Source organism: Lissotriton vulgaris, chromosome 11 (assembly GCF_964263255.1).
Source record: "Lissotriton vulgaris chromosome 11, aLisVul1.2, whole genome shotgun sequence".
NCBI lineage: Eukaryota > Metazoa > Chordata > Amphibia > Caudata > Salamandridae > Lissotriton > Lissotriton vulgaris.
Window position 1 is genome coordinate 1,007,818,424 of NC_141699.1, and position 27,774 is coordinate 1,007,846,197.

Sequence of the window (27,774 nt, forward strand, 5' to 3'; positions counted from 1 at the left end):
AACAGGAAGTAAAATAAATGTGCAGGTTTTACATGACATGTATAAGAAAAGAGTGACCTTTCCAGGAATTGCATTCCCCTAGGAGAAAAAATTGTGAAACAACAAATTTGTCAAGGAGTAGCTTTCTTAAAGCGGGAATTATGCTATTATATTAAGTGTATTTCTTGAGCACACGATCGCTTAAGCTACTCTGTGCTAGTTGTGGGGTACCCAGCCACAGAAAGCAGCTATCAATTTGTATAGTATTGAGATATGCACACTGCCTACATCTCGAGTCAGGAGAGGTACTGTAAACGTATTCGAAAAGTTTGCAAGGCCAACACTTGCCCTTTCACAGGAGACAACCCTACCCATACTCCCATTCTGAATTTTGCAGTCACTTCTGTATAAACTACTCTACCATAACACAATGTCCTGTAGAAAGTGTGAAATTGAGATGGTTTTTAGGCTCTCGTTTGGGTTTGTTTTATAATAGTTGTATACCGTCATAGAATCCGGGTACACTGGATATGGCCGAAACTCCGTATGCCAGCGGTGACTTCTCGGAATATTGATGATGCCTGTCCTACTCCTTGTAGTGCTTATTGTCAAAACTCAATACGGATAGTTAAAAAATAAGGGTGTAGTTGTGGTTTGAATATCTGAAATCCTAATTTTAAAAATGGCACATCTTGGCTTTTCTCTCTACCTCTTACCTAGTCCTTTCTAATGGGCCTCATCTGTCAGGTGTGATATGTGCAGTTTCTTTGAACCGTTTATGTCCACATTACATGATCTGTGAAGTTGTAGTATCCATGCAGTAGTATTGATGGTTGAGGCTGCTGGTGCAACTTGCTGACCATGAGTCTGGGTATTGGTCTGGCAACATGAAGTTGGGCCTCCAAAGTCCATTTAAGTCACTGTGGTAGCTTTGTTGTACAGCCGGGGCCTAGTTCACAGGCAATGGCGGGAATGTTGATCCTTGATACGGTATAGCACAGTCATTGCAATAAGGAAGATTTCCCATTTAATGATGCTTCTTGAACAGCACAGTCTCTCTAATTAACACCTTAAAATAGTAGAACACTTACAAAGATTGATATTCCTTGCATTAATCATTACACACAAGTACTACCCCAACTAGTGTTTGTCAGTGTTAAGTCTTCGGTTCAAAGACTGGTTTGAGGTGTGGTTTACAATGATAAACTTCTTGGTGCTTAAACCATTATTCTATCAAGCTGTGTTCATTACAGTGGCACGGGGAATCACTGAAGGGCCACTGTTACTTTTGGGGGCATCACTTTGGACTTTGACCATGAAATCAATTCATTGGTAAACCAATGATTGACAAAGATCGCTCCAAAGCACTGGCTCAAGATTAATCGTGATTCAGAGGACTCTGAAGCCAATCCGGGTCTGGGTCATTGCACAATCAGGAAGGGTAGGAGTGGCTCTGGGATGCCCCTTTCAGCATCCATTGCAAAGGATGACAATGGACTTGTACTCCCATGATTGTAGATAGAGGCAAGTGGGTACTGTGAATACTGCGGGACAGGAGAACCCCAATAGTTGCAAAGTAAAAGGAACACTCCCACCAGAAGAGATTCAGAGCACCTGGGTTATCCCGAGGGGACTTACTCGTAGATTTTTGCAAACTCTCGTGCCTCTCAAATTATGAGTCTTCATGGCTTCTGGTCACTCTGCGTGGACTCCTTGGGTGACTGTTTTTCTTCATGCATGACAGAGGTGCGGTCTCAGAGGGTGGCATGACCTCTGGCAGAACTCCACGCCTGGTCTCTGCCTAGGGAAGAAGGACCGCTTGCAACACCACACGCCCAAGAAGGTACTGGCCATGTCCTTGAAGGTCTTCCGAAGGCCTAGTTCTTCAGGGAGTTGGAGTAGGGACTTCAGTTCATATTTCAGAGTCTTCCCATCAGCGTTGGGCGGAAAACCGATTCAGTGGTAAGCTCATGATTTGGTGCAACAGCTAATAAGTAGGTAAAGTAGATTTGTAGGCTTTCTTTCTCGTTGTGCTGTCCAGGGGAGACTTTAGCGGCCTAAATGTGATGGTGATTGTTACCGGGCAGAGCAGGCGCACGAGTCATGGCAAGGTTCTGGTTTTATGTATCCCTGCCTAGTACTTTTTCGGAGTAGGAGCCGGCATAGAAGAGGCGGCTGCAGCTTTGATCTCCCATGCCTAAAGTTCAAAGGGTGGAAGTAAGATAGGTTTATTTATTTTTTTATTTTATTTTTTATTTTTTGGAGTTTTATATAGCGCTGACCTGACCCGGGGGTGTCTGAGCGCTTTACAACATTGTATCATGATAGTTAAACATATTAGAGCAGTCTTGAACATAAAGTTCGGCAGTTCAAGAGTGCGGAGGCTTCTAGAGGTAGTGGTGGAGTCCTGAGGTAGCCTTGTTAAATGCTAAATGGAGGTAGACCGAAGATCTTGCGGCAGCTTAACATCATGCACATTAGTCTAGAGGCGGGCTGAGGAGGATGTGAGCAGTATGTAGTCAGAGCACTGGCGTCGGGGATAGCGTAGCTATTCATTTGGGAGGGCGTGGTTCAGGAGGAGGGTTTTGAGGTGTTTTTTAATCTATTGTAGTACAGTATTAAACTGTGTACGTTTGGTGGTGAGAAGTTTGTAATGTCAGATGTAAGTATTAGACATGTAAGTAATGCTCCCCAAATGGAGTCCTACAAGTGTGTTAGAACATTCTAAGTTGGCCTGGCCCATTTTGCAAAAATCCTTCTCATTTGTTGCTTAAATTGTTAGAAATTCCTACTAGCATGTTTGAATAAACGATTTTTTTTAAATATTCCCTTACCCTATTAGTGTTTTTTGTGTTTTTTTTTTTCTTTATTGATAACGTTGAGCTTTTAAAATGTTTCTACTTTTGGAGGTGGTGTGTTGTTAGTTTGTTAGATAAATATATTGTGTTATCTACCTTGCACACCTGTATTAAGAATGTTAATAAAGGTAAATACTAACAGTACACGTTTTTTAAAAAATTATGAACGTGATGGCCATGTGAGATTACAAAATGTGTTCGATGGAACAGGTTTCTATTTCCTGAAATCTGAAACCAGCTTTCTGATTCGAAAAAGAGCTGTAGCTAACAGTTCAGGTTTAATCAGAAGCTGGCTGTTCTTTGACTTGGCAATATCTTTATTTTCATGAACCAGCCACATTGTTTTTTTCTCTTTTGCTATTGTCTGTATCGAACAACACTGAAAGTCGACCTATTTTTTAATATATTTTGTTTTTGCATTTAAACTGTATTTAACCTACTACAGACCTCGGCCTATTTATGTTTGCTTTAAGTCTGGCTGCATAGCGCAGTTATTTGCCAACTTATTGCTAATATTTTAAAAACATACATACCCCAAAAGAACATCACTTTCTCACTTTATTCAATTTTCAGTTTTGATGTATCCTTCCCCCTTTTCATTGCAACACACAAGGGACTAGTTTTCATCTAAAACTTTTACTTGTGCATTACACGTTCGGTTTGTTAATTCATATGTGCATTGTAAAAACATTTTTATTGTTGTCTCCATGACTGGACTCAAGTGCTTGCACACATTACAACATTGAAGCCAGACATATTTGTTTTGTTAAGGCTTGTTTATTTTGTGAAGAAATTCGCAGTATGGCTGAAAGATCATGGCAGTGAGCGGAACAGGTGGGCGGGGATCTTTGCTGGATGGGATTCATGTTGGCTGGTGACACTGGTAATAGAAAGTCTACGGGTTTCTGTCGGAAGTGTAGGTCCAGATGGCGGCCCATTGGCAGAATGTCCTATGCCTCGCGTGTAACACAGCTTTTGAAATCCACCTGTGGATTAAACTCTGAAGCAATCACTTTACCCGGAAGTCTGATGAATTCCTACTACCACCCAGCTGCTAAGCAGCCTGCCCACAAGATTTACACTGTTCCACTGGGTTTGTGAAAGCCTATCGCTTTATTTTTAGAACTTTTTACTGAACTTGCATCACAAACACTATGGCATGCAATGCTGCCAGCGCTTCCTCTTTGTCTAATATCTGATGATGTCTCCTTTCAGGCTGTAAAAAAAAAAATTATATGTATATCTCCCTAGTTCAACATGTAGGTTCCTTTTGGGGTAGGGTTCGGTGGACCCAAGTCTACCTAGCTGATTAGAGTGACTCCCCAAAACAAGGTGCAAGTCCTCCACCATGCAAAGATTATTTGATGCTTACAGCCCAGATCTGTTGAAGAGACAACCTTTTGAAATGGAATGTCTCTGGTATTCATTTGCCAATGTGTATTCTTGACATCTGGTTCATATAATGCAGATCAACACAAAATGATGCCAAGTTATGCTGTCTGGCAAAAGCGAGCCAGTAAAATCTTTATTCGGTCAAAACATGACCATAAATGCACAGAATAATGCATCAAAATCACTTGGTAAGAAAACAAATTTTCATTATTAGCGTATCTTAAAAATACGAAATGACATAACAGCATATAAATATGAAGGTGTGCTCACTTAATGAAGACCGCTAAGTGCTTTGTAGTAAACCAACCGCTCCGTTGTTACCTGTAAAATGCAGGCCATAATTGTGGGCCCATCAAATAAGAAGACAGTATGAAAGGGGTACATCAATACAAACAGGCCGTCTACACACGTTAGTTAATGATACAACGAAATTTAAAAAGGGTGCTGTACAACTGGACAAGATCTGAGATTAGCCTAATTACGAGGGATATTTACTTAATCTAAGAGCAGAAGAAATATCATTAATAACCGAGGAACATATTGAATGTGAGTTTAAACGGGGAACATCCTTTACAACGGGGATGTTACACCGCAGTTCCCTTACCACGCAACTTTTACAACGCAAGTTGTAACAACGAATTGCGCTGGGGGGCGCTCCAGGATAGTAAATAGTTTAATTTACTATCCAACTCCTTCCCTACTATTCACGGGGACTGGAGTTGGAATAGTAAATTAAACTATTCACTATCCAGCCCCCAACAACGCAAGTCGTGGTAACGACTTGCGTTGTAAAACATGCGTCGTAAAGTACTGCGATGTAAAACATTGCGTTGTAACGACATACATCCATTTAAACACTGTAAAAGGTACAACCCTTCTTGGTGTGTATTAAAATTCATGCGACATAGGAGAAGGTGCAGAAAGCACAATCTCAAAGTGCAATACAGGATGCAAAAAAGCATAAAGTGCGGTGTAGTTTGGGGAGAGACTGCATCGCAAAGGCAACAAGGGAGTACGGCAAACCAGTAGCCTATCGGAGGGAATGCCACTAAATAGTGGACCCTGCTTTATCTTAGATGTGTAAGATGGAATCTATCCTCAAGATTCACTATCCAACATAAGTACGTTTCCATCCCTGTGTTCGATGAAATTGGCACGTATTGGAGAATCAAGACCATATCATGAGACTTTGCTATTCTGGCATTTTCCCTGTCTGCAGATAACTTTTGCTCCACCACCGCCTTGGAATGGGGCCAATACAGCCTGGAGAGTCCTAAAGGAGGCTCAGCCCAAGATCATAAAAAGTATTCTTTACATATATTAGCCAGGGGATAGCGGCCATGTTGCTTAAACTAAGGCAATCTTCTAAAACCTTACGGGAAAAGCTGGTCTTGGGCGTTTCAATCACGATAGTAGGGGAGCCATTTTCGCTTGATCCTCTAACCCAAAACATGTTCAAGGTGTGAAATGAAACCTGCCATGATTTTAGAAATGTCCAGGAGCCTACACAAAAATTTGTTCTCTCCTACCTGCAAATTATCCAAACCAGCATACCCCCATAGTTCCACCCCATAAGCCCCAGCTGAGAGACATTTACTCCTACATAATCAAATCATCTCTCTTATTGGCTTGTGGTCCAGCTTTTTTGTAAACCTACAAATCAATTCGCAAGACGCCGCCATCTTCTGGGTTCTCTGAGTAATTAGCCTGTCCCATTTCAGATTGGCATCGAACAAAATACCGAAGAACCTAGCAAAAGTGAATTGCTACCGATTTTATTTATTTTTTAATTTGTATTTGTTTATTTTTATTATACCTAATTTACTAACCTTTGAAGATTGCAAAGCTGAGGTATCTTGCCAGGATTCAAAATATTGACACTCCTATGACTACATGTTTAAGAAGCGAGTGTTCAACGAGTTGAGAAATCCTGCAGATGGGTGATCATACTGGTAAATATCAGACGTTTCGGTGATGATCTGAACACTGATACAATGCACAAACCAATCATTGTACGGCAACACCTGAGCAGTCCTACGGAGTTTTAGATCTGTAGCTTCACAAATAGACTGTAAAGTACTTCCGATATCTTTATCTGTGCTGTAAATTTAGATTAACCAAAGTCTATATAAATACCCTTGTGACCGCAAACCTAAGAGGACACATTGACCCGCTGTGACTGATGGACCATTGCTTTATCTACTTCAGCCTCTGAGGTCTTGGGCATGCTTTGCTTACTAAACTAGGATATGACAGCACACCATTTTTTGATTAACAGAAAATGGAAAGGGGCGCTTCCTCTGGCAGCTTACATCAAGAACAGCTAGATTCAGATTCAAATTACATGTCTAGATGGGCATATGCATACCTCAAAGACACCTTAGTGTGTTCTGTTTATTTGCTTGAAGTGACAAATTGAAATCACTCTGGAACAATGTAACCTTGAGGGCAACCTTTCCATGGTATATCCCCTGAGCGACCAATTCAGGAATGGTAATCAGTGATGTGACATAATTGATGATGACAGCATGAACCTGATGAGGTATGAAACTGAAGACAAACCATTTGAGGAAAGTATGGCTCATGCATAGACCCATGGAGGCCTGATGACTATAAAAGAATTTCATTGAACATCACATTGGAATCTGAAACCACTTCAGCGGGGGGATTGAGATAGCGTTGTGGTCTAGCTATTGGCACCCTTGAGCAGAGCTCACAGTGCCTTGAATTTGCTGCCGTATTACCCTGTGAATCTCTCTCTCAAACTGTCTTGTTCCAGTGTTTGTAGTATAGATGCACTAAGTGCCGACACAGCCCTTCAGATGTCTCTTCCACCTCCCTTTCTCTTTAATGCCTTTTTGTGTTTAATCAGATATTTTAAATCTATTTTTTTGGGGTTGTTTACTTCTTTACTCATACATTCGAAATCTGATCTTTGTTATTGCATAAATAGTGTGAAAAGCCCAAAAAGCTAATCCCATTAATTACTATGTTGGATTGAACACCGAACTGTTTCACCAGAAGAACAGAGGAAATTCAATTGTAACAAGTTCTCAAGAAATATTTCATTAAAGCAAGTGTGTAATTATAATAGATAGATCATTTAAGTTCAGTAAAGAAAAGTCAAACTTTGAACTCTGAAATCAAGGTTGACGCAATTTCACGAGTGCAAGAGCTAAGAGGGTGTCTTATATGGAGGATGAATCCTTTAATTGGGAGATGTGATCACAGGTTCAGTTTAACCTTGATTTGACCCCTGGACTCTCACCTTGTTTACTCTTGGTGAATCAAGTTGGGAAAGTAATGATCATGATCGCAAGCAGTCTATTTGTCCCTGATTTTTGGTGCGTATTTTCTTTTTTTCATAACTTCTGCAGACATTGAATATTTAGATACTTTTCTTAATTCATATCTTATGAATTGTATTTTGACCAAGTGTTTTACTCTCCCATTTACATCATAATAAAGAAACACAAGAAAACAATAATTTTGAAAGATAAAAAATTCTCAAATTCTCTGAAAAAAGCTCCTCACTGCAAATCCGGTGGCTATGCAAAGATGGTAGGAAAAAGGGAATCTGTTGATTCAAGATTTTCTTAGCTACTGTTTGCTTAAACCAATTGAAACTGTTGCAGGCTGAGAGCATGGTTCATACTCAACAGAGGCTCTGATGCAGTGGTCGTCTGGAGCAGAGGGCAGGGTTGATCCATCAATTTTCAGTCAAAGCTCAAGTGCTTGGTCGGAAAGGACTGAGAGATAGAAAAGGGAGTCCGTAATACGGAGTGTAGTAAAAGTATTTTTAGGAAACAGTTTGCTTGTGCAGACTTAAAGTAATATTGAACACGGGCACTGAGCAGCGGGAAGGGAGGGTGGTAATTAAAGCAGATGGACTGGCATATCTCAGTGATAATATTGAGTGTTATGGGTTGCATTGAATGTACCTCCAAGATATGTTACACCTGTTTTCCATCGCTGCCCTGCCTCCACCCCAGAGAATGCAATTGCTTGACCGTGTACATTTCATTCGCAAATATGCAGCTGGCTCACGTCCAATCTGTAGAGTCGTCGCGATCAACCGCGTAAATATTTTTCATGTATACTCCATCATGGCAAAGACTGGAAGTAACCCACCCGGTGCATTTACTAGTCCCGGTGAGGTGGGGAGGTCTGTTTTGTACACACTGTGTATAGGTACGTGCAGTAGATGTGCAGGAAAGAACATGTTTAATCTGTTATTTGGCCAATGCTTGAAGGAGCAACCATCTTGTCTATATCCTTTAGGTTACATGGAAGAGTTATTAATATATATTCTGTTCTTGAAGGCAGGGTAGAATTTTTAGAGACGCACTGTACTGTGTATGTAGAATGTGTATTAGTCAGACTGAATGAAGAAACAATATGGGAGTGGGGGGATATAGGTAGTTTGTGAACGTTGATGTGTGGTAGTTCTCGCTTCACCCAATCGTGTTCATCAGTGCGGTTCCCTTTCCTCTCCGCCCCCATTCGTGTTTGTGATATTTCACCCCACAACTTGCTTGCCTTAGAAAGCAAATGTAATAGATTGTCTGGTCTTCCAGTTGCTTTTCCTTGGTCCAGTTGAAAGGGAAAGTCTCTGATGCACTGGTGGATTGATAGCAAAATGTATGGTCTAATGACTGACCACAGCATTACAGCTTTGTCCCAATGTGAAATGTTCGGATGTGTAATACACATTTAGAGTCGAGTACTGCACAGCTACCTTTGTCTGCCTGCAGTCTTGGTGGTGGTGTGGACCTAACAAAATTACTTAGTTTTATTTGCGGCTTGTTATGTGGAGGTTCACTGTTGGGCACGAAACTGCCATAACCCAAAATATAAAACATTACTGGGCCATAAATACACTTTTTAGGCATTTATTGTTTTTTTAATTTCTCTAGCCAATCAATCAATCAATTTTATTCGGTTTCAGCATATAAAACCATAAAAGTTATCAGTACGTAAAGAGTCATAAAATAACTGTACAATTAATCACACAATGATCTTACACTCTGCAAGAGACTGCAATAATCCAAAGCTTGAGGTACAAAGTTAAATACATATTCTCATAACCCTCAATTAAACATTTTAAAAAATTGAAGGGATGTGTCCCAAGGCCTTGTCTAATAAAAAAATAAAATAAAATAAATAAAAATAAAAATATATATATATGTGTATGTATGTATATATGTGTGTGTATATGTATGTGTGTATATGTATGTATGTATATATGTGTGTATATGTATGTGTGTATATGTATGTATGTGTGTGTGTGTGTGTATATATATATATGTGTGTGTTGTCAAAGTAAAGATAAACCCTAACCATTACCAACATTTCATCAAGGCAGGCCCTGGCCTTTACCGCAGATTTCAGGAAACTACGAATTTCTCTAGTCTATTAGATGTACTCTTCTTTCAGAGTTCTCTTTGGAGGGCAGTATTTCGGCCATTTTAATCAGAGCCTAAATATGTTTGAGTGTTGGTGGGACACCTGAGGCTTCCTTTGATCTTTTCCAGGAATCATGAAGATACTGTGGAGAATTATGTTGCTGCCTAACACCGCTGCAAAGCATTTAGGTTTCTGTATGCATGCGTTCATATATATTCACTGAAATAAATAAGGTTAAGTTATGGTTAGTTTTGGCTATAACATCTTAAAGTATGTTTTTTTTTAAAGCAAGTAAAAAAAAGTTGCATTTTTGATTGAGATGAACTGAAAAACACTGAAATTTGCAAGTTATGGTTAGCGCCTCAATTCTTAATTCCCACAACAGTCGTGCAAACCATACTTCTGACACCAAATGCAACGTTCATGACTTTCCAATTGATTAGACAGCTGGATTTAAAATTACAAATTTACAGATGAGATTACCTATCATATTACTCTCATCCACGATTCAAACAACTATGAATGTAATATTTATTGATTCTAGTATGTTATGTTTTGCTTTTAGGTGTTGTTACTTATTGGTTTAAATATTGTGAAGTCCTAAGCATTACATTTTGTGAGCCCTCTTTAAGAGGTGCTTGGCGATGGTGGGAACGTCACACGATACCTACAGAGTTTTGCAGTGATGATAATGAACATTGTAGAACGACTGGTCAATCAAACATGCATTGGTGCCTGAAGGATTATTAAGAATACATGAGTCTGGTGAAAAGTTAGTATGCAAAGCTAACTGATCAAGCGATTACCTTGATAGATATCTGGCCTATTTCTTCCCAGTAGAGCATCTGAGACTCTATTCTCCCCTTCACAAATGGCTCAGCAACAGCCCCATTAAAGTTATCCATCCAGTCGGGCACAACAAAGTTTATGGAATGGTATAATAAAGTATTAAAATCAGCAATGCCAATAATTATGCGACTATCGACTTTTCACTTTTGTTTACGTTAATCGTAAGGAATTATGCTGAGCTTCAAACCAGATGAATGAAGATCCCCATTAGTGCAGAGCAAACCCTTGGCCCTGATGAAGGCTCAATCTAATCACATAGGGAGAAACCACTAGAGCTTATTTAAATGTGCAACCAGTGTACAGGCCCTTTTCCTGCTGCCCCCATCAAAGTTATGCCTAATCTTTAATTATTACCAAAGTAAGGGGGGATGGACTTGGGTTACATGGGCCTCCCCAATAAAAATGAGTCCTTTCCACCTGCCAGTAGTGGTAGGAGGGCCTTGCAGAAGTAGTGACTTGATTCTAGCAAGAGTCCAGTCGCAACCATCTACCTCTGCATTTCCCTGATGGAAGGTACTGTCTCCTGAAATGTGGCCCGCTAGAATGTTGTAAATGTATTAAGAGTTGCTCTGTGCCTAAGCGATCGATGGGTTCTGTGTAGAGCTATATATATATATATGTATATAAATGTAGAAGGCTAGTGGTAGCCGAAACGCATAGGCCGTCCTATCTTTGCTCACTTTGCACAATGGTGTGGAAATAAATCGGATTTTAAATTAATACCTTGCTGTGGTGCCGTGACTTTCACTGTGACTTTCATCGAGAAACTTCACACAGGAGGCGAAGGAATCCCAGGGGAATTTTTTTTTTTTTAATATAAAAAATAGATCGATGGATCTCCGCTCCACCAACCTTGCCGAACTCTTATGGCGGGTGTCCTAAATCATGAGGGTGGCCTCACGTATACTATCCAAAAGCACAGTAGGCACTCACGGGTTCTTGGTATCTCCAAAGATTTATTTACAGCAAATAGACACGTTTCGGCTGGACTGCCGTTCTCAATATTTGCATAATACACAGTGCACGAACCGGGCTGAATGTAAGCGCGTACATCTGTCCTCATCGGAGCGCTCGTTCACCACAAAAGAAAATTGTGCCTTCACCGTGTATAATAGTTTTTCAGGCGCCCTATCAGTATGGTATTAATGCTATGGCCAGTTTTACGTATTTTTAGCTCCTTTCATGAAATGTACATTCCAAACCTCGATAGGCAATGAAGTTTATTGAAAAAAAAATACCTGAAGAATGTCATGCTCTTTGTAATTACTTTTATGGCCAGTTCAGTCAGTTCTGTGTGAGGGTTATTCTCCTAACGAGTTCATACATATGCCCCTCGGAACAGTGCTTTCCAAGTTGTTGCAGTGCCCCTTCAAAGCACTGCAATCTGGTTCACACCACTCGTCCTAACCACATAATGCAATCCTGTGCACCTTTGTGTTCTTGCAATGAGTCCTGCCCTCCTTCACATTCATCTCGGGGAGTGCACGTATGCTGTTGTATTGCTACCAACCGTGGAGGTTCATGCAAGGTAACCACCAACTCCACCTACCTTGCGGTACTCTTAAGGCGGGTTACAAGCAGCCGGACATTCTTCACGTATTTTTGTATGGATGAACCTCATTGCCTATCGAGGTTTGGAATGTACATGTCATGAAATAAAAGTACGTGGAACTGCTCGTAGCATTAATAATACACAGATATGGCGCCTGAAAAACTTTGTTCTACACTGTGGAGGCGTAGTCCACTTTGGATGTGAATGAGTGCTCCAATGAGGACACGTGTGTGTGTATGTGTGTGTGTGTATAATGTGTGTATGTATGTGTGTATATATTGATGTGTATATATGTGTGTATATATTTATGTATATGTGTGTATATGTGTGTATATATTGATGTGTATATATGTGTGTATATATTTATGTATGTGTGTATATATTTATGTATGTGTGTATATTTGTGTGTGTCTGTGTATATGTATATGTGTATATATATGTGTGTGTGTATACCAATTCCTCAGACCTCCACGGAACGTGGCGAAAGAAGAGACGGACCCCACGGCTTCAGGCAAAATGTTATTTTTATTGTTAACCTTCCAAGCGACGCGTTTCGAGTACCAAGTACTCTTGTTCACACACCTCCTATATGTATATATGTGTGTGTATGTATATATATATATATATATATAGTATTGTAAATCAAAATCTCCGTAGGCCACGATAATCTTTATCCGTGTTATTGATACTTCGTAGCCTTTCAGCCCTTAAGTTGTTAGGCGCTATATGAATGTAGCTAGTTAGTGGCACACGTGTTTTTTGTAAGTTTCTACGTACCCTCTAATGATTTCCCCAGCAGGTGCTCCAATGAACAGCTAGGACAGGATTTAAGTCTAGGAGGGTATATCGCGTCTCTCACCTCACGGTTTCCGAGAAACCATGGCAAAGTTCTATAAAGTCACAATTCGAATGTCAACATGTTTCTGGAAAGGAAGCCGGTACGTGAAACCTCCGCGGGCTGCCAAGGAGCGTCGGTTCCAAGTGTCGAGCAGAGAGGCCCATTGTTTCAACGGGGAAGTGAGAAAGCGGCGTCAAACGCGCAGCAGGAGTGCCAATGAACGAATGGGAAGTGATGCGCTGCTTCAGTTCCGCGCAGCGCCGGTTAGCACCGAGGTTCAAAGAGGGGCCCATAAAAAGGAGGGCGGGAAAGTAAAGAGACACGCGGGCCCAAGTCTAACACGTGTTAGAGAACACATTCCAAGTTAGCATTAAGGCTCTACAGAGTGAAATCATAAAGGGAGGGAGGGGCCCAGGGCTGTGTACCTGCGCGCACGTCATCACTCGGCAAACAGCGCGAAGCCTCTGGGAGAACTCGGTGTCTTTTAGGAGACAATGCTGGGATGAGCTCAGTTTGTCTAGCAAGAACACCGCTTCCCTGTGCCCGTCTTTGCATAATGGCCAGTTTATGAACGGCAGGCAGTGAAATGATTGTTTTTAAAACCAGCATAAACTGACTTGAAAGAGGGGGAGGTAGAGTACGCCCCAGAAGAATGCTAATTAAAGTTATTTATAGGTATTTGGAGATCGGTTGTCGGGGGTTTGGCTTTGTGCGGCGATAAAAGCTTGTACTTTGAGGGCATCTGCTGGTAGAGGGGAGTATTGCACCCTTGGGGAAGGCTATTCTTTCAGTACTCGTGTAGCCAATGGAGGGACGCCTGTGCTATCCCAAAATTGGTCACTTACTGTCTTGAGACAAATAATGTGTGTAATGGGAATGGCTTAGCTATCAAAGGTATAAAAAAACATTGTTTTTAGAGAGGGACCCCTTTGACCAGACCAGGGGAGTAGGGTACTATTGACAGGTAAGAAATGGAATTCCCTTGGTGGTTAAATACACTGCCTAATAGAACTATATGCAGACTCGATAGGTATCAGCCCATGTGTTAGAACTTACACGTTCCCAACTGAAACTACAATCCTACAGCTATCAAAGGTGCAGCAGGCGCAGCGTCACCGAGGCCCAGAGGCCTGAAGGGGCTCGCTGAATTCTATTTATTGATGTATTTTTCTACCCACCTGCAGTTAGTGGGGCTCTTTGCAGGCTTGCACCGGAGCCAGTGATATTCTCGCTAAGACCCGAATAAGGGGTTAGACAAAACGAAATGTACATTAGTCCGATTTGGATAACTCATACAAAAAAGTTGTTTACTTTCATTGGTTTTAATTTTGAAAAAATGACGTGTGGGGTATTCCAAATTGTTACAAGCACTCTTTTACCCTTCATTAGTGGCAGTTTTCATTTGATATAGTACTTTTTTTCTCCCAACAACTTAGTTATAGTTATATGTTCTAGTACTTCTCTTTGGGTAACCGACCTTTTGAGTGCATCTGCTTTCTGTTTAGAACGTTATGATGTGGTAGCAAATGGTTGGGTTCCCCCATGTAGAAATCCCACTATATAGATAATTACGGTGTTTCTTCTGCAAAGAGTGGCGGGTTGTTTTTACCCTTTATTTTATTGCTGCACCTTCAACGTTCTGGTATTCTCAACTAAAATGTTTTTTTTATCTGCCCCGTTGCATAACTTGGGGCTCCGAATCGCTGCGTCATCATTGACATCAAAACGAGGTCCTATGATAAAACTAATAATAGTGTTTTCCTTTAAGTGACGTGCTTAATTGTGTGTTCGTTTTAGGTATGTTGCTCTATTTTTTTTAAGTCCCCTCTTTAGTCTTTTTGCATGAAATCGAGAACCTAAAAAAACTCCACAATTTTAAGAAGTGAAGAGAACAGAATAGCTTTCTATGCGGAATACTTGTGCTGTAACAGTTTGATCGTTACATTTTGCTAAGTTTTGCAGTGCCATTTATTACAGTATTGATAGGGCCAGTAGACAAAATCGTCAATGCGGGCGAAACTATGCGGCAGGGTTAACTAAATTACACAGCAAGAAAATGCATGTTATGCGGAATACTGTGGCACAATGTAAGGAAGTACATTTTTCTGTTTTTCCATTTTAACACACATTTACTTTGCTTGGGCCAAACTTTCACCAGATCAGTACCCACTGAATACAGCAATCCTCCTCAACTGAAAGGTGACCGTATTAAAATTTTGCAAAGGGCTTGCTACTGAACAGCACCACGTGGCATTCTTTTTGGTTATGTTATATCATTTTAAAGCTGAAACATTTTCCTTTTTTTTTTGGTTGATATGACAATTGTGCAGCAGATGGATTATGTGGCAAATGTGGTAAACGTATGCTTCTGCTTAAAACACAATGGTTGCCGAATTGCTTAATTTCAGTGGTCCTGATTCTAATTCTGTACTCCCACACACAAGGCCAGCACCCCTACATCTTCTCTTTCTGAAAAAGACTGAATGAGTGCCATAAAGAGGAGGCACAACACATCTGATGCCCTCACTCTGGAAACTGCTCTCACTTCATACATACTCCCAACATTACCACATGATTCTCCAAAGATCACTGAATGTGTCTGTGCGTCTTCACCTACAGCCTCTGAATGATAGAAGAGTTTCTGCCCCTAGAAAACCCAAGAGTACAAGTTCTCTCTGGAGACCCAAAAAACTTTACAAAAGTTAAACCCAAAAATAAAAGTTCCTAATTCTGAGTATCTTCTTTTACTGTTTTGCTAATGCCCACTGGTCAACAGCCAGATGCCACTCACTAATATTAGAAATTCATTGCTTTATGAGAAGGCCATGGCGATTTTTATTTGTGGTATCAGATAAACTGGGTGGGGTTGTTTCGCCAAAGGTGTTGTAAGGTTTTAATGGTGGCGCACAAAGCTCTTATAATTTGTTGTTGGGTGCAAAAAATTTTGAATGAAAAGTGACAACCCGTGCGTAGTTGGTACCGTCTTCTGTATTCCGTGTTGGTATCAAATGGCATTTTTCAGGAAAACAGATTTGACCCTTATTGATTGATTTGTTTCAGATTAGATTGGTTGTTTTACTCCCAGGCGTCTCCACTATTAACACACTACAAAATAGTACCACTTTTTTTTAGGTCTGAACTTTGATGCAGCTTTAGCTCTCTCACCAGACTATTGTGTGTGTTTTTTTTAAAAAATTTTTTATTTATACTAAATATACCAATTGAGAGGGGCTTTTGTTCAGTGAGCTTCAACCATTGGTCTATTAAACTGTCATTCACATTTTGCTTCTGCCTGCTTGCTGCATACTGAATAGCGGTACAAAAGGGGTTGGTGATGGACGGAGCATCTGAATCAATCAAACACTCACACCCAGTCAAAAGATCTGGGTTTAATCCATCACCGTTCTTTAGCCCACTCTGCCATCCCAGTTCAGACATGGCTATATGTCCCTTGCTCACTTTGTCACTGGATTCAAGCACGCCGGGCTGAAGACGGCTGGAATGCCAGAAACCGGTCCTCGGAAGCTTGTTTCTGGTCCAGGGAAGGCATGGTTTGGCAGTTCGGGCTGGACTGTTCCCATGAGGCTCAGGGTCAGACTGATTTGCATATGGCCATGTCTGAACTGGGGTGGCAGAGTGTGCTAAAGAACGGTGATGGATTAAACCCAGATCTTTTGACTGGGTGTGAGTGTTTGATTGGTTCAGATGCTCCGTCCATTACCACCCCCTTTTGTACCGCATACTGAATAGGGCACTGGGCCTACCCACTTTGCCCACTGGCTCCCTGAACTTTGAGTGACAGTGCAAAGCCTGTGCACATCGTTCACATGCCTACAAAGGCAAAGCTGGTTTTAAGTCTGCATTATTTTTATTGTTTTTTATATTAACTTTAAATGTTGGCTATTTATTTTACTTGCCCGTGGGTGCTCGATTAGATGATGGTTTTATTTCCTTTTTCATGTTTAAAGTTTCTTTACCAAAGTGTTGAAATTACACTGTGAAATTGTAGCTGCTTGTAATTGGAGTGCCTCTTTTGGTGATGATATGTTCTCGTCTCATTGGCAAATACTACCACCACTAATAATACCAAAATGAATGTTAAAGCTGGAAGGATTGTCGTTTAGAAAACACTAATAAAGTTGCCACCTCAGTCAATGCTTTTTAATTTAAAAAATATTCCAAGCAGAAGGCAGCCTTGCTTGGGTGGCTCCATCTCGTTTTTCATTTTTGTGCCCTGTATAGGGGTGGGCGGAATTTGCATAATCGCATTCCGCAAATCTCTGCGAAACAGTGAAAAATCTCCAAACACGGAGAGATTCCGCGAACACGCTGAATTGCTTGTTCACGATTTTTTACTGTTCACAATGGCTGTTTGCGTGCTCGGGGGGGGAAATATCTTGCAAACACACATTTGAGAACGCAAACACGCAAAAAAATTCGCTAAGTCGCGGAACGCAGAATTTTGGGCAATTTTGCGTTCTCCGCGGAATGCGAAATTACCCAAATTCCGCAGACGTAACGGAATTTACCGCCCAGGCCTAGCCCTATACTTGTATATAAAACAAAATGAACAGACAAACCAGTGAGAACTAGACTTATCGACGTTGCCAATGTTTGTTTAATGAGTGGCTCCTGAGGTCCGTTACAGCAAAATCTTTTCCGGCGGTCCCGAGGGCGATCCAATAATGGATTCTGTGTTAATAAAGAACAAATATTTTTGTACCCAAATTTTGGTTAAGATACATTTTCTGTTGTCTAATGTCAGTCTAAGTCCATAATTCAACCTGTTCCTAATTTATCGTATTCTCAATTGTTTGATTTATCCCGAATTAGGAACTCTAGTCGGGGATACCCTCTTTTTGTACACACGTAATTGTGAACTCCGCCATTACCACATGCTGCGGATGTGCAAATAGCACCCCAAGTTAACTCTAGAGTTGTGATCTCTTGAGATGGGCAAGCGAATGAGGGTTCCGGTACATGGGTGAAGGATATCTATGAAGATGACAAGAATTGCGCCACTGGTGGCTCTTGTTGGTTTAGGACGTGGTGGGATATCGGACTAGTGCTTTATCAAGTGTCATTACACATTTAAAATTGTGTGGTTGGGGCTTTTAGGCTATTTATACTTTCCTTGGCAGTGCATAACCCAGCACCTAATATATATATACCATAAATTTCCCCTCCATACTGGGGGTGGTGTGTGTGCGCGCGTGCATGTGTGTTGGTGAATTCATGGACATTGCATGACTATCTTCAGCTATGGATCTCCTCTCGCCATCCTTTTGGCAGAATAAACTTTCTCCTGGTCTAACCCTCATTGTTTGTAACCCCATTCATCTAAATTTACAAAGTGGCCCAAACATGTTTACACAGACAAAAGCGGACTCCCATTTTCTACCTTTTCTTTGCTTGCTGTTTGAAAACTGTACTTGAACTTTGCCAAACATGTAAGCTATAATGCTGCCAAATTTTAGTGTGGGCCATACATCACTTTATTTAAATTTGGATCTGTTCTTCTTCTTTTTTTAAAAAAATCTTTTTATTTTTTTTATTTATATACTCACAGCGAAAACACATATACAAAATAAAGAGATCCTTTACAGTTTGCAACCTTAAAAGGGGGATTTATTTGGATCTGTTCTATCATCTGGCAAAACCCACTGCTTACTTTTTAACCGACTACCTCTGTGCAAATAATCCCACAGTAAGGAAAGTGTACAAAATGGCGAGAGGCCCCTGCCCTGGTTTGCAGTGTATTTTGCCAGGAACTTTTGCCTGCACCTTGTCATGCATTTATCTTTAATAAAAGGTATGTTTTCCTTTAGGTATTCTACAAGGTTGTAGCGGATATTGAGCCTGGAGAGGAGCTGCTACTCTACATGAAGAGTGAAAATTTCCCACATGAAATTATGGCTCCGGATATTCACGGTTAGTGTTTTGGGCAGGCTGCCTTCCCTTGTAACCAAACTCAGCACCAGACAGACTTGAAGAACAACCATAGGCAAAAACTCCATGCAATGGTACATTTGTGGTATTTTAGCAGTTTCATGCTACACGAATACGGTCTTACTCCCATCAATTCATTGATAAATGAGAAGTCCTCCAGGAGTATGTCACACGTACTCTTCTCAAAATCTTGATTTTTTACTCCTGGTATTCAGTAGTGCTCCAGGAGTAAGTTACTGTAATTATTTTGTGAATCGGGTCATTTATCACCTCTGTGAGCGAAGAAGTGAGACCTTTTTATTTCTGGTTGGGCATTTTGGGGTCAACGTTTATGCACATTTCCTTGAAAGCAAGAAATAAATGAGTTGGGGATATAAAGTTTGAGATTTCTGAAATAACTCTTCGAAATCAGCAGCCACGATGAAAGTGCAATGACAGATTAAGAAAAACAAAGTGATTATAGTTTGTGTTTTTTAGAGTTGTGACTCCATCTGCTGAGATGTCTTTTCAAGTATGTTGATAAAATATGTTTACCTTCCTTCCTCTTCTACTCCGATTCTTTCGCTAGCTCAGTAGCTGCCACCATTAGAGATACCCAAAAGAAGCCGTAATTTTGATAATGACCCAATCTAAAATTTTCTCTAAAATCGTTACAATTGGAACGCCTTTCATGTACCAGAATGGCAGGATCCGCGTCAAATTTTCAGGGGATCGACCTAAAATAAATTTTTTGACCCGCAATTTGTCTCGTGCACAAAGTTAGTGGTTATCCTAAAAATGTGATCTGGCATTCATGGACCTATACTGAACACACCTTTTCAACATTGTGTTGACGCGACCTATATTCTAATCCACAAATGCACTGTTTTCTTACAGAAGAGCGGCAGTATCGTTGCGTGGAGTGTGATGAGTTATTCGAGTCCAAAGCTGAACTTGTGGATCACCAGAAGTTTTCCTGTATGATGCCTCACTCCGCTTTTTCTATGGGCGACGATAGCTTTGAGGAAAAGCTGGACGATGAAAGCGACCTCCTCGATATGCATGACGGCCAAGAGTGCAAAGAGTGTGACCAAGTGTTCCCGGATCTACAAAGGTTGGGATGGCTCTCAGCCAGACATTTACAAATTAAAAGCATCAAATACTTGCAGATCAGTAGTATTTCATTTTGAATGTTATTATTTTTTCATTGCCTTGTATACATTTTACTTTATTTGAAAACGTAATTTGAAAAAGGTCATTATTAAAATAATAAATAACAGTGACTAGACACATACAACAAGTTGTGTCTAACTGAAACACCTTCCCAGACATTATGTCAAAATGTACATTGGAGTAAAGTAATTTCCAGCTTGATGATTGGTATTTAAAGACATTAATTACAATTGGCTTGCAATTTAAATTTTTAAGTACTTGATTTAATTTTTAAATAGCTCCTACTTCCAATTAAACAATGAAGTGATGACCTGTTTTTCACACCATATTATGTTCTTCAGATCTGTGTCAATTTTTTTTTTTTTTAAACTGTTTATATGTAGTATAAACTGACCTGGTGAAAGTACTCATGATTTTAGTGGGCTCGCCAGATGCAAATTTAAAGGGTTTTTTAAGGTCATTGAGTCTCGATGTAGCTGTCCTACCCGATTCTGTCAGTGACCTTCTACATTGGTGCACAGAGAGGGTGCAAGCATGCATTGATTGACAGACTACAGCACCAATCGATGCTGTAGATTATTTATCCACTTTCCCCCTACAAATTTTCAGCAACTACTTTTCTTTTGTTGCTTTGTCTCTGCACCTTACTGTGTGCATTTTTACTGCAGGTGTAGGTGTTTCTAAGTTCTAATATATGAAAATGTAATCAATAAACCGTGCCGGCCAACACAGATTTGGGGGATAAGGCAGTATAATCTAAAATCTAAAAAAGAATTATTCACTTACCTCCTCGGCGCTCTGTCCCATGTCGTCTCTCGTCTGCCGAACAGGAAGTAGCCAGGCTCGCCTGAGCCGATCACAATGCTGCAATGCAGCGTGTGATTGGTTCTGAGCACTGTGGTTAGGCACTCGGACTGGGATGCCCTCCATGCAGGATGTAATGCAGCCTGCTTGGAAAAAATGCTAAAGTGCGCATGACTGTTTGGCCAGCCCACGAGGGCTGGTCAAAGCATCATGCTCACTTTAGGGTGCCCACAACTCCTCCCGGCTCTGTCAGCAGAGCAGGCCTGCCCTCATGCAGCCGCATCACAGAATAATAAAATGATAAAATTGTGTTATTTTATTTTTCTTTTCTTTTCCTGCTGCACAGCAGCAGTGGAGCGACGCTCCTCCATGTTAGCGGAGGAACCGCAACTGGCAGTGAATATTGTTACTGGGGCAGTATTCCACGTTAAAGCAGTTCTTTAGGAATGGTTTACAATACTGAGTAAGAAAAAAAGGAATCTTTACACAATGCTGTACCTAAAAGTATACAGGGGCGGAGAGAGAGTCTTTATTTCCTTTCTGAAAAGATGAACATGTGCACAAAAACGTGCACACAGTCACACTGTAGGGAAAAGGTTTGCGAAATAATCTATATCCTATGCTAATGGGTGTCTACTGTTCTTCCTGATGTATTGTAAATTGATGGGATTGCTGATTTATTCCAACAGATTCAATGTCCTAACCAAGCAACATCATTTGTTCACAGCCTGGAGAAGCACATGCTGTCGCACACCGAAGAGCGGGAGTACAAGTGCGACCAGTGCCCCAAAGCCTTCAACTGGAAGTCCAATTTGATTCGGCATCAGATGTCGCACGACAGCGGAAAGCACTACGAATGTGAAAACTGTGCAAAGGTAAAGTCAATTTACCAGCTAAAGACTTTCATTCAGTGCTCATTACATGAAGCTTCACGTCTGTGTGTTTTTGGGGATGTCGGTGCTATTTTGCAAGGCAGTGGTAGCCAGTGGAAAGCTGGCTCAGTAGGAGTTTAGCCACATCTTAGCAGTTGAGGGCTGTGGGGCCCAAATAAGTCTCCAACGAGTAGCTCGGGAGCTACCGGTAGCTCGCCAGTACCCTGGAAGTAGCTCCTTGAGATGCAGAACAACATAGTACTTAATTCAGAGGGTATACCCTAGCCATGTTGAATAAGGTCACTTTGCAAGAAAAAGACAATGTTTTCTTTGAGCGTGTTAACCCCAAATAGAATGTGCATATTTGATACAAAATCGTGTATTTTGATAAAGTGATATGCTAACGTTTGAAAACAAAATGACTGAAAATCCAAAACCTATTTAAAACTGCTCTTTGAATGACAGTTCATCCCAAATTGTGGAGACTTATAGCTTGCTGAATTTCCTGTGTGCCAGTGGACACTTACAGTTGTGACTTTTATGTCATTGGTCATGTGAAGACATTTTATTACGACAAAACTTTACTCTTCCTGACACTGCTGTCATGTTTCAAGGTGGTTGGCGTTCTATTTCAATGTTAAATTTTAAGTATTGTCCAAAAAAGAGCCAGACTATAATGCACGATCATGAAGTTAAGTAAACAAAGATAAGTATAATTGTATGCAGGTTCTTAACTTCACATCTAATTTAAAATGAAAATATATAGCTAATATTGTGACATACATCTGGGTGGCCAATACTAGCAGTCCTGCAAAATGTGCACATTACTGTAATTGGCTCTAATGTGCTTCCTACTGCAACAATTGTCAAAGTCATCAGTAGCTCAGGACTATTTTGCTCCTTCAGAAGTAGTTCTCCTTATAGAAAAGGTTGGAGACGTAGTCTATAGCTTGGTGAGGTGAAGTTAAGCAAAGCTACCTATTAACCCAGGTGTGAAGGTGTGGTTGATCTAAAGTTACTTTGTCAGTCCTTGTTACTGTACTTAACGCCGTAGCGTGCTTTTCAACTCTGGGCCGTAAGCAAAGGGTGGTGATGATTACTTGACGGCTTAGCACGTTGTGTTCTTAGGTAGACTGTTAGCTGTGATTATTCGCCAGCCTGATGGAGGGTTTGCATTAATCTTTCTACTGGGTCGAATAAGTGGGTGATGTAGTTGTAAAGTCTATAATTCCATTTTTGTACGGGAAGAGAGAACTTGCAACCCTCCAATGTAATGTAATTAGGCCATGTTGTGGGTTATCCCTCCAGGGTTCTTTGGTTAGGGATCCCAGTCTTATGGCCCACCAGCACCTAGTGCATGTCTACCACTGTTGTGATATTGTAGTAGGTAATGTGCTCTTTCAGACAACCTTGGTGGTTACTCGCCAGGCTCTCTAGTGTAGCGGTTGTGAAATTGGGACAGATACTGTGCAGGCGTGGAGTAAGAGAAGATACAAAAAGGCATGTTGGAGTGACCCCAAGTGGGTAAATGGCATAAAGATGGGAAAAGTGTTCTGTGGCTGAACTAACTGCACGGAGGCTCTAAGACTATAAAAGTGTATTCTTCATTTCTTTTTCTGGGCTGCACATAACCATTTTATCAGTTGTTCCAACTCAATGGCCCTTTACTTTCATGTTATACTTAGCTTGTGTGACTTCCCTGCTGCTCAGCTGGTGTGGGTATTGGAATGCTGGGTGGTGAGTGCCCTATAGTAGCTAGTTTTTGGAGTGGTGAGTGCCCCGTGTAGTTGTCTGTGGGTGGTGAGTGCTCTATTTTGTTTGTCTAGGGTGGTGAGTACCCTATAGTGGTCAGGTTTTGGGGTGGTGAGTTCCCCGTGCAGTTTATTTGGTTTCTTTGAATTTTCATGCATTAATTGTTATATAACTAGTGTTATTTATGCATGTTTTAATTTTAATTTTTTATTTTTCATGAGGGAGGGGGATGGGCAATGTAAATGTTAAGTTTGAAAATGCTTTGCTTATTTTGGGAGATAATGTTTTCTCTTTAGTATGCAATTTAAATGTGTTCTTTTCACAATGCTTGGTATATCTTCATTGTATATTTTTATAGTTGTTCACATTTCCTTCTTCCACTTCTGAATGTTGTTTCCCCAAGGAAGGGGGATATGTTATACTTAGCTTGTGTGACTTCCCTGCTGCTCAGCTGGTGTGGGTATTGGAATGCCTGATGTCATCATAGAATCTTGGGTGCCTGGCTGGTGTGTGGAGAGGCAGTTGATGGCAGGCAGGCTGAGTGGCAGGGAGGCCACTCCTGGTGGGGTTATTCTTATCTTATACTCAAATACTTCGAACTTAACCTGGAACTAAGCTTAATTAAATCCAGCTTATTAAATGTACCTGGCTCAAGGACTTCGTTATTTACAACATTTCAGTTAACAGCGCAATTTATTTAGTTATTTCCCCCCCCACCCCCAAGATTGTCCACTAGCATGTCACTTCCCCTCAGAGCCCCATTTTCTGATTTTTCTGTGGGTGTTGAAGATGAGATTAAGATGCACAAAATCATCAGGATGGAATCCTCCTCTTTAGACTGCAGCTAGGCCTCCTGGTTTGCTGCTTCTTATTTGTGCTACAAATCAAACTTCATCTTTCATTCAACCATACTTAATGCTTTTTTTGTAAACATTTCATAAAGCTTTCTCTTATCTGCTTCACATTTTTAACTGGTAATTATTGTAGAAGTTTGTGTTCGAAGTGTCTCACCTATACTTTGATTGAATTTTTAGGTTTGCCATTTGCCAAGACGTTGATTTTATTAAAATAATACGTATAATATTTTTAAATTTAGTGGCTTTTATCCTGCCCTCTTCATCCATTGGTCTGCTGTCATTCCCATATTAGTTCCGTTCACTACAGCATGGGACAGTAGGCGCGCTCACATCCGTTATTCTCATTGAGTGAAAAAAGAAGTTTCCGTCTGTGCCAGGAATTACTACAGCAATATATGCTTGTTGAGTCCGAAATTTATTTTTGCTTTAGCCAATGTTTATTTTTTGTTAGTAGGGGCCTGAAGATCACCCTCCCCTAGCAACAAAGTTTTGTAATAAAACAAATTGCAAAACAAAAGGAACATTGGCAAAGCCAAAAGACTAACAGCCAATGCCAGACATCTTGGCTTTACCAATACTTGTTCTCTTTCAATTCCGTTGAATTATGTGAGTGTGTGCCACTGATGTGCTAAATTTTCAGCTGTTCTCCGTAAGTTAACTCCAACAATAGAAACGTTTGTGTGTTCACCCAGGATGATTTATAGTGGTTCCTCCATATTAGGCGAGTCGATCAATTTTCAGTACTGGCCTGGTAGCAATAGGTTGTTTGAAACCACCCCCCCGAAACTGAAGTTTGTTCCTGTCTTATAACGAAAGCCTCCCATGTGTTTCATGTTGTATTACCTTTCACTGGGCAACAATGGAAGTAGAAACCTGGCACATCGTGTTCGTATTAAGGACCATGGAAGTCCCTTCTTCAGAAGTAAGCAGATGCAGGTGCGGGATCATTCTTCAGTACAGTGTTCAGCAATTTTTCAAGCCGGTTGGTTTTGCATGTCACAAGCACGGCACGAAAGAATGTGGCGGCAGTCCGCGAAAGAATGTGGCGGCAGTCCGCGAAAGAATGTGGCGGCAGTCCGCGAAAGAATGTGGCGGCAGTCCGCGACAGAATGTGGCGGCAGTCCGCGACAGAATGTGGCGGCAGTCCGCGACAGAATGTGGCGGCAGTCCGCGACAGAATGTGGCGGCAGTCCGCGACAGAATGTGGCGGCAGTCCGCGACAGAATGTGGCGGCAGTCCGCGACAGATTGTGGCGGCAGTCCGCGACAGACCGCGGCGGCAGTCCGCGACAGACCGCGACAGAATGTGGCGGCTGTCTGCGACAGAATGTGGCGGCTGTCTGCGACAGAATGTGGCGGCAGTCTGCGACAGAATGTGGCGGCAGTCTGCGACAGAATGTGGCGGCAGTCTGCGACAGAATGTGGCGGCTGTCTGCGACAGAATGTGGCGGCTGTCTGCGACAGAATGTGGCGGCTGTCTGCGACAGAATGTGGAGGCAGTCCGCGACAGAATGTGGCGGCAGTCTGCGACAGAATGTGGCGGCTGTCTGCGACAGAATGTGGAGGCAGTCCGCGACAGAATGTGGCGGCAGTCCGCGACAGACCGCGGCGGCAGTCCGCGACAGACCGCGACAGAATGTGGCGGCTGTCTGCGACAGAATGTGGCGGCAGTCTGCGACAGAATGTGGCGGCAGTCTGCGACAGAATGTGGAGGCAGTCTGCGACAGAATGTGGCGGCTGTCTGCGACAGAATGTGGAGGCAGTCCACAAACTAGTGAGGAAATGGTGTTGGTCATAATGGTGTTCAAATAGTGGTAGTAGAACTTAAAAAACAAATGAGGTGTGAATTGAACGTGTACACTGAATGTGGGCAATTGAGCTCATAAATGACTTTGTGACTACTCTTGGCAAAAAAACTAGGCTTATAGCCGGGCACCTACTAGCAAGCCTTGACCCATGCATTAACATGTATTATTGCACTGTTTTGTGTGTTCTGCGTTTGAAAAGTAAAATTATTAACCTGATTGAGTAGATATTTACAAAGTTATTTCTAGAACAGAGCGGTGCTGTAGAGGGCCATCTGCTGTGAAACTAGCTGGCTCATCCTGATATTCATTGCTAACATTGACCTACTGGATTTATGCAGCCCTGGCTGAAATATGACCTTGATATTTTAAATCATTTTTTGGAGTGTTGGTTGGTTGATTCTCTCCTCACATGCTCGGTTTTGCAGCGATGCCTTTTGTAAGACCATCTATGAATTTTACTGCTGATGCCCGGTTGCGTCACAAACTAGTATCCCTTCTAAATAAGGCCTGTACTGGATTTGATGGCTTCATCTGTTCATTTGCAGTGTTAGAGTTTTTTTTCTGTGCTGAACATAAGCTGCCTGTGTTTTTAATGGTGATGATTTGTAGGAAGGCTTGGTGGTTGGTTATGGCCAGTGGTGCTGCTGCATTCTGACATTGCTTGGTTGGATTTAAAAAAGTGCCTACACGACCCAGTCATTTGAGATATGTTCTGATCAGACTCTTCTCTTGTTTGTTGTATTCAGTTATTATGCTGTACAGCAGGCATACATTTCTTGGCCTTTTTGTGCTGTTGTCTCGTTTGTAGTCTTCTGCAAATGGTGGGCTGACCACGACAGTAGACAGCATAGTTATTAATCCACTTCTGACTTTATGTCAAGCATGTGGTTGTGTATAAAGCTTTATATGTAGGTAGTAGAAGTGGAGGATGCACCGGCAAGGGTGAGAGAGCCTTTTGATCTTCTACCAAGCTCATGTGCATGGAAACTGAGGGTGTTAGGGGTGGTCCAAAAGTGGTCTGGTGTTTAATTTACACTAACGTTGGTTGTAGCCTGTGAGTCGGTATGTTGCCAGTGGTTACAGTATGGGAGAACATGAGAGCTCTAGAGAGCGAAGTGGGCCCTGCAGCCTTTTTCCAAACTACAGTGCATATTCCTAGTCATCGGGTTGAGGGGCACGCACCCCTAATGTCTTTATATGCATGCGTAAGCGAGATCTCGGAGGATGTGATTTATGGAGACCATTTATGAACCTACCCCTGCTTCTGTGACCGAATCATTTCTGTGGTCTGTTGGGTGGTCATGGTAAGTACACAAAGGCAAGAACACCTTGTTTCTGTAGCCCAGTATCTCTGACATATGACAGAAAACAGGATGGAGTCAGTGTGTGTGGACCAACACAAGAGCTAAGCTTTTATGCACCAAAACCTCACAGGCCCATCTACAATACTGAAGGATGGTCTTTTATGTGGTTCCTCAGGTTATGCAGCGACGATGCTCGTCAGGGTGCCAGATAATAATAATAATAAGATGAATATATATGGAGTATAGTGTTTCTACCTGAGCAGCATTGTTAGGGTTTAAGCCTGGGCTGGCATTGCCAGGAGTGGGACTCGTGAATTGAGCGGCAAAGCAAATTTCATCAGTGAGCATTTCCTCACTGGGCCAAAAGGCTGGCATGACTGGGTGTATTAGAGATGCCCAAGGT

General features: G+C 41.5%; 1 protein-coding gene across 10 annotated transcripts in view; it reads left to right on the forward strand.

The window, feature by feature from the left end:
• The window catches only part of MECOM (MDS1 and EVI1 complex locus), a 123,450-nt gene that overhangs the window by 23,548 nt on the left and 72,128 nt on the right, over positions 1-27,774 (forward strand). For all 10 annotated transcript variants that reach the window (XM_086944322.1, XM_086944323.1, XM_086944321.1 and 7 more), the window contains exons 3-5: positions 18,703-18,805; positions 19,700-19,916; positions 21,507-21,654. In XM_086944322.1, coding sequence (XP_086800448.1) covers positions 18,757-18,805; positions 19,700-19,916; positions 21,507-21,654 — 414 coding nt within the window. In that variant the 5' untranslated portion in view covers positions 18,703-18,756. The remainder of the gene's footprint in view (positions 1-18,702; positions 18,806-19,699; positions 19,917-21,506; positions 21,655-27,774) is intronic.